This window comes from Bufo gargarizans, chromosome 6 (assembly GCF_014858855.1).
Source record: "Bufo gargarizans isolate SCDJY-AF-19 chromosome 6, ASM1485885v1, whole genome shotgun sequence".
Classification (NCBI taxonomy): Eukaryota; Metazoa; Chordata; class Amphibia; order Anura; family Bufonidae; genus Bufo; species Bufo gargarizans.
The window spans coordinates 56,249,329-56,262,516 of NC_058085.1; the positions used below are offsets into that span (position 1 = coordinate 56,249,329).

At 42.1% G+C, this 13,188-nt stretch overlaps 1 protein-coding gene across 2 annotated transcripts in view; it reads right to left on the reverse strand.

Moving 5' to 3' along the window:
- Window positions 1-431: 431 nt before the first annotated feature.
- Window positions 432-13,188, reverse strand: part of MMD (monocyte to macrophage differentiation associated) — a 59,620-nt gene continuing 46,863 nt past the window's right edge. Inside the window, exons 3-7 of one of the 2 annotated variants that reach the window (XM_044297973.1) lie at window positions 8,613-8,773; window positions 7,025-7,099; window positions 6,323-6,424; window positions 4,061-4,130; window positions 432-1,438 (exon numbers count right to left, since the gene is read on the reverse strand). In XM_044297973.1, the coding sequence (XP_044153908.1) occupies window positions 1,244-1,438; window positions 4,061-4,130; window positions 6,323-6,424; window positions 7,025-7,099; window positions 8,613-8,773 (603 nt within the window). In that variant the 3' untranslated portion in view covers window positions 432-1,243. The remainder of the gene's footprint in view (window positions 1,439-4,060; window positions 4,131-6,322; window positions 6,425-7,024; window positions 7,100-8,612; window positions 8,774-13,188) is intronic. The other variant, XM_044297974.1, reaches the window with a different exon arrangement.

Below are 13,188 nucleotides of genomic sequence, written 5' to 3' on the forward strand. Positions count from 1 at the left end.
ATAAAGTAGCCAGCAGTATGTTTCTAAAGATCCTCTTCTTCCTCTGGCCAGATGCACCAAAATCTTGAAAAATGACCTTTAATCTACTGCACGCGCTATGTAACAGCAGAGTTTGAAGTCAAGGGGTCAGCGGCCTCCTTGACTTCAAACCAAGGCCCCTTTCCCCGCCCCTTCACCTCTGATTGACAGCCGCGCATGTGAACATCTGACGCACACGCACACTCACACTCGTCCGGCTTTGCTGAACAGCCGAAAGCGAAGGTGCATGGAAATGGGCATGGTTATCTTGACTTGAAGCGAGGCCGCTGCCCCTTTGACTTCAAACTTTGCTGTTACATAGCGCGTGCAGGGGTTTAAAGTTCGTTTTTCAAGATTTTAGTGCATCTGGCCGGAGGAAGAAAAGGATCTTTAGGAACATACTGCTGGCTACTTTAAGGTAATGCTGGTGGTTTGGGAGGCTTTTTTTTTTAGGAGAGTTTTCTTTATAGCCAGGTACGTCACCATTGATTAAGAACCATCGCAGTCAAAGTTCTAATTTCTTCCACATTAAAATTGGACAAACTTTGACACACGTTGCTGAACCCATCTAGTTTCCATGGATGTCGTAGAGGGTGCAAAAAGTGCACAATTCAGTAACCAAATCAAGACCACTTCCTTCTTCACTATTTCAGGCTTCAGGTATAACAAACATAACCGTCTCCCATCTTTTACCTTTTACGAGCATAAGCATCTTAGTTTTTGGAATGTATAGACTGAGGTTTTTTGTTTGTTTTTTTATATTCGTAAGTGCTTGTAGAAACTGGAGGAATGAAAATACCCTCATTTACTTCAACGATTGGCATTTTAAATCTTGAAATGTTTGAATTCGACTTGTAAAGAAATACATCTGTGTTTAAAAAGTATCATCAAACCACTGATAGAAAAAATAATTTCCCCGCGTTGTAAACATTAGACATGCCAGTTGCAGGACCTGGCTTGACTGACTCTAAGAGCTGGCTGCTGAGCACTTTTGTGTCTGGGACGAGCAGGAAAGTCTTAGACCAGGTCAGCCAGGGGCAAAATGTTGGCTGAGGAATGGGCCTCGTTATTAACTGCTCTTAAGATTCACATCTTGTTCACAGTAAGTTGTAGAGAACCAGATACTTCAGTGCATTATTTTTTTGTAGAATACAATACCTCCTTCGCCTTATCATACATTCTTTTCCAAGTCAAGTAATACTGATAGAGTTTTGTTTAATCTGCCTCATCCTGTCATACGGGTCTGACTTTTGTAAAGGTATTTCCAAATGGCATAATAATGCACAGCAGCTGCAAGTGCCACAAAGAGGTGCCAGATGGCATGTGCAAAAGGGATGATCCCGTCGCTCTTGAAGAACACCACACCCAAGCAGTAGATGAGTCCTCCCCAGGCAAGCTCTTGTAAGCCATCTGTATTGTTCTGTAAAGGAAAAGGATGGTTATCAATTATTAACAGACCCAACATTTCCTCATCAACTTTGACAGTTCACATGTTAAGAAGAGGCTTAAACTTGGGACTACCTACAAATAACGAGTAGCCTTGAGGACATATCTCACTGCACTAAGATATATGGCTTGACTTTTTCAGTAGAGGCAAATTAGAAGACCCATGCCAGGCCTATCATTTGAAAAAGCTGACCAATGCAGTAAAGCAGAGTAGAAACAAGTAAAAATAAATTATTTAAAAGGGACATTACCATCAACTATATATATATATATATATATATATATATATATATATATACACATATACACACACACACACACACACACTCTCCAAATAACGAGGCAGCACTTCCAGCTTTCGGTGACATGGTGAAGACCCCAAAACTTTATTCCCAGCAACATTTTGGCCTACTCAATGAGGCCTTTGTCAAGAGAGAGAGGGTGAGTGATTCAATTAGGGCAACGCACATTACAGTAATAAATGCAGTGCTCTTCTATGGCCATCTTTATATAGGCCTATCAAGAGAACAATAGTTGTTATACTGTTATGCCAATCATACCAATCTACTATTATACTAGCAAACAACATAATAAGTGAGGGAAATATGCAATCTTATTCCATACTGATTTGGGGCAAACACCCCGAAACCGCTGTCTACAGGATGGATATTTGGCTTGGCTATTTTCCCATATCAAGTCCTCCCAAGGCGTGTTCTAAAAAAGTCAGACTTTGACTCATAGGGGGCCACTTCCAAAAGGTGGCGCTAGCGAGATTGTTCTCTTTCTCTGGGAGACACCTCTTTGCATAATGATTCATTCTTATAAACACAGTAGCTAAATTGCTTAATCAGGGACACAAGTTGTTATCTGTAAGTGGCCGTTCATGGGAAATGATACTTATAATGTGTCTAATATCTGGAGCATGCACCTAATATGTATAGTTTTAAAAGGCTCTCCACATGAGAATTCATTTTTTTATACATTTTCTAAATAAATGTTAAAGGGGTTATCCAACCCCTATAATGACCCCCTAATTCCCAGGCCCCTCATATAGGTTATACTTACCCAGCTCCCTGGCATGCTCATCGCACCTGGTGCCAGGGTTGCAGCCTATAGCAGGTCACGATGGTGACCAGCCTCCCTAGCATCATGGGAGACGTCACCCATGGCTGCAACCCCCAACGCCGGATGTTTTGATGGCAGGGAGGCTCGTTACCCATCGTGGCCTGCTTTTAGCTGGATGTTTTGATCTGCGTGACAGGGGGATGCAGCCACGGCCTTGTGGGGATGAGAAGCGACGTGGCTGCAGGGGAGCGGGTTAAGTATAATCTAATCTATATGAGGTGGGGGCCATTATAGGGGTTGGATAACCAGCGGCTGTGAAACTACAGCTCCCAGCATGCACACTTACTCAGCTGTTCTTGTAACCCCCATAGAAGTCAAAGGAGGATTCTGGGAGTTGTAGTTTCAATGCAGCTGGAGTGCCGGAGGTTTCTGATCCCTGAAGTAGATTTTAGTTGGTACAGATATACATTGAGGCTGATCATATGTGGGTCACCCGGACGGCCCACCCAAGTGTTAACCAGTAACAGTATTGTTCTATTTTGTACCACGCGCTAACCATGCAAAATGAGAAAGAATGCATTCATTCAATGAAGAAAAGGCATTATAACCTCTGTGCACTGGAACGACAAGTAACTCGAGCATCAGTGGTTTTTTTTTCATGTGTGAAATACGTAGCTCTCACTTTGCATTTTTTAACTTTAGAAAACTCGCTCAATTTTGGGGGGGAAAATAGGTGAAAAATGTACCCAAAAAAAAAAAAAAGTCAATGATTGAAAATGTATGTTTTTTTTTTTTCTCCTCATAAAATTGATCTAATTCATTATTCCTGACAATACAGGTCTCTTGGCACGGTCACATTTGTTGTCTGTGTCACCACCTTGTAAACAAGCCCCTAAAAAAAAAAAAAAAGAAGGCAATCGCTGACTTTTGTCACTATCCTGCATCACAAACTGAATGGTTTACTGTATTTGGGAACTATGGGAACTCCTTTTTTGGTAGGCACTACAGAAGTTATCAAATTTAAATCTATACCCTTCTTTTTGGAAAACACGATTTTACGTGAACATAGAAATTATTGTGCATTAAAAAAAATATATATATATACTGGTAAATAATGATAAAAAAGGACTCTATCCTGCATCACATTTACTAACAGATACACGCCACTTTACTAACAGATATACGCCACTTTTTGACATATATCTGAGACTTTTTTTAAAAAGGGGGCGGGGTGTGGGCGGGGAAGGGGGAGTAGAAAATTATCAAAATCTACGCTAGCAAGGAAGCTGGCGTAGATATAGACAGGCTGCAGATATGCCAAAGTTATATAGAGGCCAGCACGTCTACATTAATTCGGAGCATCCACCGCAAGCTAAAGGGGTACTAAGACCGGCATCTAAAACGCTGGTCTTAATAAATGACCCCCCTATGTTTTTTTTTTTTCACGGCACTAAAGAATTTATTATATTTCAAATCTATATCCTCCTTTTTGGAAAAACACAATTTCACATGAACATAAAGAAATTCTTACCATTGACGTCACTACTAAAGCTGGAGAAAATCCCATTGCTAGGTAGAAGAGCAATTCAACAATCTTATACCTAGAAGAATAAAATGCATTCTTAATGGCTCAAAATGTACAAAACAAAATGGCAAAAAACATTAGAAGAAGAAAAAAATAAAATAAAGTGAAATCATGAGAAAGCATTCACACATACAAATCCACAGCTACAGACATCTGTAACTAAGAGTTCTGGATCAAATCGTATCAAGAACCATAAAATGTAGTACAATCTGAAGGCAACATGCTAGACAGTAGAAGGAGCTGGGCAGATTGACAGTTTAAAAAAAATAATAATAATAATTGGGGGGCCTCACTAAAAAGGTATATGGGCACTTAGGCTAGATTCACACTAGCGGCAAGGAACGCCGGCAAGCTGCTCACCCGCTGGAGTTCCTTGCCGCTAGTGTGGATCTAGCCTTAGTTATGAGCGCACAGTAGATAAGTAAAGCGAATCCTTCGAAAATGTTCTAAATATCCCACAATCGTAAAAGATATTTAGAAAACATTATGTTATGTATTTATTCGCTTATACTATTATATGGGATTATACTTTTTTTTGTGTGTCCAATTGTTGTGGATTTTTGCTAATTTTATGATGAACTTCTTCACTGTGTAGTGAATGGAGCCGGTTATTGCATCACTGCTCCCGTTCCCGTCAAAGAAAGCAGCGCTGCAGCGTAGTTCCAGTGCCAGAGCTACTGCAGGACAGCAGGTCGGCGGGGGTGCGAGGTGTCGGACACTTGCTGATCAGATACCGATGGTCTCCCCTTGAGGGCAATTTCCCACAAAAACTGAAATTTTTGTGGCAGTGCTCAAGGTAGTGTTATGAGCAAAACCCTCAAGTGGAGTCAAAAGGAATGAGAAAAATATTGTCAGGACTTAGCTATGGCTCAAAAAACTGCAGTGGCTTTTACCCCAAAAAACTGTGTGTGACACCGCAGTAAAGAGTATGTGGAACCTTAAAGGGTTTATCATTGAAATAATATTGATGACCTATCCACAGGATAGGTCATCAATATCACACATTGGCGGGGGCCGAGTCCTGGAACCACCAGCGATCAGCTGTTTTGGGAAGCAGCAGCACTCACTGGAGCTCTGGCGAGCGTGGAGGCGAGCGTGGTGGCCTCCCAGGAGCTTACCAAGAACATGGCTGTACATGGTATAGTGGCTTGAATGTGGCTGAGCTTCAACTAGGACATGTGCACAATGACATCACTGGCCTAGGAAGCGTCCAGGATCTTCTAACAGCTGATCGTCGGGGGTCCGGGGGTCAGACTCCTGAGGATAGGTCATCAATATTAATTCCCGGATAGCCCCTTTAAAGGGGTTGTCTCAGTTCAGCAAAAGGCATTTATCATGTAGACAACGTTAATACAAGGCACTTACTAATGTATTGTGATTGTCCATATTGCCCCCTTTGCTGGCTGGATTCACTTTTCCATCGTATTATATATGGCATGTTTCCAGGGGTTATGACCACATGAGGTGGCAGGACAGGAGCTGATGCATATGCGTGCCTTTGTGCACTCCCGTGGTCCTGGCCACCAGAGAGGGTTTCCCATAGTGTGCAAGTACGACCACCGCTGCTGGATTGCAGGGTGGTCATAACCATGGGAACATGCAGTGTATTACGTGGTGGGAAAATAAATCAAGCCAGCAAAGGAGGCAATAAGGACAGTCACAATACATTAGTCAGTGCTTTGTGTTAACTTTGTCTACATGATAGATAAATGGCATTTTCTGAAGTGAGGCAACCTCTTTAAGCAAATTTTTTTAAACCCTGGAAAACCACTATAATATCAGAAGGTTTTTGGGGAGTAGGAGGAAACAGGAGTACCTGGAGGAAACCCATGTAAGTATGAGGAGAACATACAAACTCCATGAGCATGTTGCCCTTGGTCAGATTCCAATCCAGGGCTGTGAGCAGCAATGCTAACTACTGGATTTTCTTTCATCAAGTTTCTTACTATAAAAGTCCATTTCATAATTAGTCCACTTTTTGGAGAGTGGGATTATAGCGGACTACTGAAAAGAAACAAGCACAGGGAAAAGATGCAAGCTCCTTGCATATCTTGCACGCTCAAACCTAGAACCTCAATGCTAGAAGGTAACAGGGCGAACCAACCACTGTGGCACGTCTCTGTCCTATTCATGATATAAGGAGGCACAAACTACTGTAAAAATACAAAATTCATCATCGTACACAAAACAACTTACAAAACAATTTACCTTTCATGGTATAGAAACACATAAATGGTTCCACCAGCAGCCATCAGCCAAATGAACCACCTCATGTGAGAGGCCAGGGGTCCCAGTTCTCGAAGATTTAACCTTGATACGTGAAGAAAACACAACTGTTCAGAATCCAGCAATGCAAATTAAAAGGGCATTCCCAAAATTAAGATTTATAAAAAAAATTGATGATGGAGAGCCCCACAGTAAGGAAGAGTTTGAATAAAGCGGTGGTCGAGCATGCTCACTGCTGCTTCTATGTCAGTTCCATAGACTTTGAATGGAGCACCAGCAGGCATGCTTGACCACCACTTCATTGAAACTTCTCCTCACTGGTGTAGTGCCCTTATGAGGAACCAAGGGGCTCAGAACTTGTGTTCTAGTGATCATGGGGGTCCTAGTGGTGAGGCGCACAGCAATCTGACATTTATCAGCTATTCTGAGAATCGGTGAGAAATGTCAATTGTGGGAACAGCCCTTAAAATAAACCCCAAAAGCCTTTTTCCCAGAGGAGCATTGTCTGGCCTATAAAATATCTTATAGCACTCTCCTTAAAATTAGAAATTACTATATACAGGGATTAATACAGATTAAAATAGTCATAATAATATGAATTGAAGGTAAAGGACAAAGGAAAAAAATGAATGGAGGTGGCATATTTAGAAGTGAAACACATTAAATAGAACCTTTAATACCCACCATGGTGCATAGGATGCCGCAATGAAAAAGTAGATGACCATTCTGTCACACATGTGGAAACAATGCTCTACACTCCTGGAAACAACAACAACAAAAAAAAGCTTATCTGGACCATTCTGTAACTGATCAGCTGCTGATAAATAATGCAATACGGCAGGGAAAGTGGCCAATTATTATTCTGCTTGGTGACAATGCTCCAGTGAGCTCATTCACAAGATCAAAAGGTAACATGTGGTGAGCCCCATTGTTGTATGTTGTGCTGAGCCGGCTTACAACTACAACAGAAAAACGATGGACTGTATAGAATACATCAATAATGGTTATGGACAACTTTAACGTGGAAAAAAGGTGTGTACATGTGTTAGTGGTTAACTTGAGTAAAAATAAAAAAATTAAATAAAAAAGTTGCAGTAAAAGGCTATGTTCACCTTTGGTGTAATTTTTTTTAAATTACTGCATTATACTCATTTTGAGCTAAAAATTATTTTTTCAATTGGTCTTTATTAAAAATGATGAGCTGTTCTCCCTGCACAGCTTTGAGTTTATCTATTAGCAGGATCTGTATCTTCTCTCTGCTCCATCAGTTCCTACCTTATAAACACTCATTAAAGATCAATTTGTATCTTACTGCTAAGAATTTGGCTTAAATAAGTGTTTATGGCCTTTTAGTAATTTAGAGATCAGGTTTATGAGATGACCAAAGTGAAAGTGAACGTACCATTCACACAGCTAGAAAAACAGTTTACCCTTTGTGACAGAATGTCTCCAAATGTTTGATAAAGAAGAAATGAACAAATAATTTTTAGCCCAAAACGAGTAACTTGCCATCATAAAAATAACTGTCCCCAAAGGTGTACATAGATTTTAAGCTTTAGGCTGAAATCTTCATTCCTTAATTCATTTTTGGAACCTTTCATATGAAATTTGCAACCTGCTCCTAGTGTCAGAGTTCTCATGTAGGCGTATGTGTGTCAAGGATGCTGCTGCCTTCACTAGCTCCTATGTATCAGCACAGATTCATTCCTGCATCAATTTCCCCTTTGGCAGGTCATCAAGAATATCTTGTGCTGACAGTCATTGATGCGGAGAAGTATGTTATCCTGCCCTGAAAATTTTGTCATGGTCTATAAGGCGTAAGTGAATAACCTCCCTCCTGCAAACTACCTTATATGTGCAATTTCCACCTATATATATGGCCTGTGTGAGGTGCCCTCCCCAATAACTTGGATGCCTTTCTCCCTCTATAGACTCTGATCTGCCTTGTACAATTCTGCTCTCCCTCCCTGCAGCTATTCCTAACATTTGAGAGAAGGAAAGGGGGGGGGGGGGGGGTACAGAGAGCTGAACCAGCCAGAGCTGTAGAATCTATGGCAAAATTAGCAGCACCACCAGCTAGGTGAAGGACTTAAACAGACTCTGCAGCAGAGTTGCATCATGGGTGAAAAAAATCTTCATTTTTCTTTTTATCTAAATTGTTGATTTTTGCAGGTATGTATCTGAAGCAGCTGAACTACTTGTGTCCCAAGGGCATTATGGGAAATGAGCGCCTAGGGTGACTATAATTAACTCCTTCCATGGACATACGTACCTGAGATGACTTTTCTTCCAGGTGACTATGTGAAATACAGTGGACACTATAAAAAGTGCACACAGGCCCATTCCATAAATGCATGCTGTTATCTTCTCCCATCGGTCATCTGACATGCGGTGTAATAAAGCACTTCCCACGATAGAAGGGACAATGAGGAACTGCAAAATAAGTAGATGGAAGATAAGAAAGAAGAATAGGGAATTTATGACACTCAATGAGAGAAAAATACAAAACATCATTTTGTATACTGTAACAATAAAAATACAAGCATGGAAAACAAATGATAACATAATATCAGCAAATTAAATTAAAGGGGTATAGTAATTTTATGAAAGCAAGGCTTAAAGGGGTTATCCAACACCTACAGGTATAATGCCCCCCAAAATGTCCGTGCACCTCATACAGGTTATACTTACCCCGCAGTTGATGCTAGGAAGGATTGTTCCCATCGTGGTCTGCTATTGGCTGAAATCCCCACCCCCATCCAACGCTGGATGTTTGGATACGCGCAACTGGGAGATGCACCAACGACCATGTGGGCATCAGGAGCGACGGGGGTGCCAGGGGACGGGGCACGTATAACCTGTATAAGGTGCCCAGACATTTTGGGGGCATTATAGGCGACCTTTGAAGAGGACCATTCATGGGTCCAGACATTATAAAATAAGTATTAGAATATGTAGTGATAGTGCAGGGATCTAACTGCACTTACTACCCGCCATGGCCCCCATTGTATTCTCTTGCCTAATATGCTAATTTTAGCATCGGTACAGGGAGGAGGAGACTGCCCCGTTTCTCATTGGGCGTCTCCTTCTCCCTGGCTGTAGAGCGGTCCAATCACAGGGGAGCTCGTCACAGCCAGGGAGAAAAAATAAACAACTCCCCTTCTCCCTGGCTGTGACGCTCTCCGCTGTGATTGGACAGCGCTACAACCAGGGAGAAGACGACGCCCAATGAGAAACGGGGCAGTCTCCTCCTCCCTGTACCGATGCTAAAATTAGTATACCAGATGGGAGAATAAAACGGGAGCCATAGCGGGCAAATAAAGCGGTGCCCAGAAAAAATAGTACGTTTCGTTAGATCCCTGCACTATGCCCTACATATCCTGATACTTAGTTTATAATGTCTGGACCCATGAACAGTCCTTTTTACAGAGTAGCTGTCACCTCTCCCAACATGTCTGTTGTAGTAACTACTTGCATTCCTCATGTAATAATTCTGGAGAATCTATTCTTATGACTCAATGTTGTACCATTCATTTATTATTTCTGCGAGAAGGAATGAATGAATTGCTAGCCGTCTGCAGTGGGTCTGGGTGTTACCAGTTGGGGAGGGAGGGTGTCCCTACACATACCCCTTTATTGACAGTATAATAAAGAGCTGTTCCATTTTCTAATATAATCTATAATATAGCTTGTTATTTCAAGATCTCTGCTTTCAGGTTGTGACTAGAAACAATCTTGACAACATCCAGGGGGTGAAAACCTGTACTGTACATCATTTAAATACCAGAAGCCCTAAACGCATACCAGTTTATTTTCTCTGATCCTGTCCTGTGAAGGGCTTGTCCTAATTTGGACAATAAGGGTCTGCTATTTTCCAGAAATGGTCTCACTCTAGTCCATGGGCTGGGTCTGGGATGGCAGGATTTAGTTGAACAGGGATATGATCCAGTACCAGACGTTCATGTACAAGAAAGCCACAATTTCCTTAAAGAGGTATTCCACTTTTATTAATTACATCTACTTATTTAGAGAATAGGACAATGAACAATTTTCAAGTATACATCTATTTAAACTTGTGCTCACAGACCTTTATCATCTTCGCACAGTAGCCCCTCTCTAAAGAAAAAAAATGGTACGGCCCATTTTAGTCCCGTAAGCTGCATCCACAGGAGAGGTAAATGGGACTAAAGGTGGCATAGATCATGTGATCCTCAATCCTGTCATGTGACCTCTGACAGGTTAACAGTCTAGATATCTAGGGGTGGGTTCACATCACGTTTTTTTTTCCCCCATCATATTAATGTACACATCTAATATTGTTCTCCCCGTCACCCCTGTATATGTTGTACTTGTAATTTTTTTTTTTTAAAGTTAACTTTATTAAAACCTGGCAAATTCACCTAGAGACAGGAAGCCATTTTTCAAAACACCTCGAAACAGGAGGCCATGTAAACACACATACAGTGAAGAAGCTGTTATTATAGCCATAATGGTTTCCACCATTACGCTGGGTTCACACCTGAGCGTTTTACAGCGCGTTCCTACGCGCTGTAAAACGCACAACAGGCAAGAACCAATGATTCCCTATGGGAATGGTTCTCACCTGGGCGTTTTACAGCGCGTACGATCGCGCTGTAAAACGCCCGACGCTCAAACAAGTACAGGAGCTTTTTTTGGCGCGTTTGGGCCATAGACTCTTTGGACAACACTGCTGTCAATCACCCAAACGCGCGTTCACTATTAAAAAAAACACGCATAAAAACGCGCGACAAAAACGCGCATAGAAATGCGCGTTTGAGAAACGCCTAGGTGTGAACCCAGCATTAGTCCTACATCGTTATCCCATGAAAGTGTCCCTTGTGCTGACCCAGCACGTATATGTCATGTAACGCGGTTGCTTACTAAATATCACATGACTGATGCCAATTTTCAGTTAGGCCATGGATGCATTACACATGACCGATTCGTGGGCTGTACCATTATACTGTGCAGAAAGAGGTCTACAACCTGAAGATACCACTCTGCTATCTTCACTGAATGGAGGAGCTGAGCTGTAATACTGGACTGTGGTGCTGTTTCTGGAAAAATTAATTGGCATTTTCCAGGTTATAGCTCAAGGATCGGCAACCTCCGGCTCTCCATCTGTACTGAAACTACAATTCCCACAATGCTTCATTCATTTCCATGGGAGTTACAAGAAAAGCTGAACAAGTGGGAATGCTGGGAGTTGCAGCAGCTACCATTGCAGAAGGTTGCCGATTATAGATATTAAAGATCTATCCTTAGGCTACATCCGAAGGGAGTCCAACACCCCCACTGATCAGCTCCTCGCAGAAGCCCCTAGAATACAGAGAGCAGACCCATGCTGGGTTAATGCAGCTCAGCTTCCATTTGCTAGTTAGATCTGACTCTGGGTGCTGGACCGCCAATGATCTATCGTAAAGATAACCAGAATACCCCTTTAGTGGGTGCATTAGTTTAGGTTCACCCCACCTCAGCATTAGGGCTCATTCACATGACCTTGCCGTGTTTTGCGGTCCGCAAATTGTGGATCCGCAAAACACGGATGCCGCCTGTGTGCCGTCCGCAATTTGTGGAACGGAACAGACGGCCCATTATAGAAATCCCTATTCTTGTCCGCAAAATGGACAAGAATAGGACATGATCTATTATTTTTGCGGGGCCATGGAACGGAGCAAAAAATGCGGCTCGGATGCGGAACCAAACCACGGTCGTGTGAATGAGCCCTTAATCACATTCGTCATGACTATGAGAAAGTCAAAGCAGAAACTTTCCATCCCTGGTCGCGTCCTCAAAAACATTTCTCGGGGCACTGTTCCCCAGATTCTCAGTGCAAACAAAACATATGCGAATCAACCCGTAGATTCTCGGAAAACGGCAAAGAAAATGTTTGCTCAGCAACACATGAAATACACCGCAAGGTACCTTGAGCAATCAGTAAATAATACAACCATATTAAGCAACGGATGAGACTACCGCCAGATACTGCACACCCTGTCAATCCTAGTATATAAATACATTGGTTGTATTCATCTTCAGCGTTTACCATGTTACTTCACCCTGTGCTGTATTCATGCAGGTATATGCTGCCATTTAGTGATAGGGATTGTATTAAAGGGGTTTTCCAGGAGTACGACACAGTGAAGACCCACCTCCTGGGCGCTTCAACAGCTCAACCTCTTCAAGCAGCAGACTGGTGGTGGTGTTGGGAGCTGGATCCCCAACAAAGTTCTAAACAAATTTTTTCAAAAGATTGATAGAATCAGAATTTTATGTAATTTTATTCGAAAGAGAGAATGGAGATAAGTCACTGGGGAAGATTTATCAAAGACCAGCGGTTTCACGCCAATCTATGATATCCCTTGTGCCTTATTTATGACGATTTATTTACTAATGGTCCAGAAGACCAAAAAGCCCTATTGTCACATGTGCTATTAACTGTACTTTAAAACGTAACTTCTATTGTCTCCATTTTCAATGTTTCTACTGACTTAATAAAAGTATTTAAAATCATCAGCTGTGTCACATTGTTATTTTTGTATATCGATAACACTGTACGGCTACTTTCACACTGGCGTTTTGGCTTTCCGTTTGTGAGATCCGTTCAGGGCTCTCACAAGCGGTCCAAAACGGATCAGTTTTGCCCTAATGCATTCTGAATGGAAAAGGATCCGCTCAGAACGCATCCGTTTGCCTCAGTTTGCCTCCGTTCCGTCTGCATTCCGCTCTAGAGGCTGCCTGCAGCGTTTTGCTGTCCGCTTGACGAAACTGAGACAAACGGATCCTTCCTGGCACACAATGTAAGTCAATGTGGACGGATCCGTTTT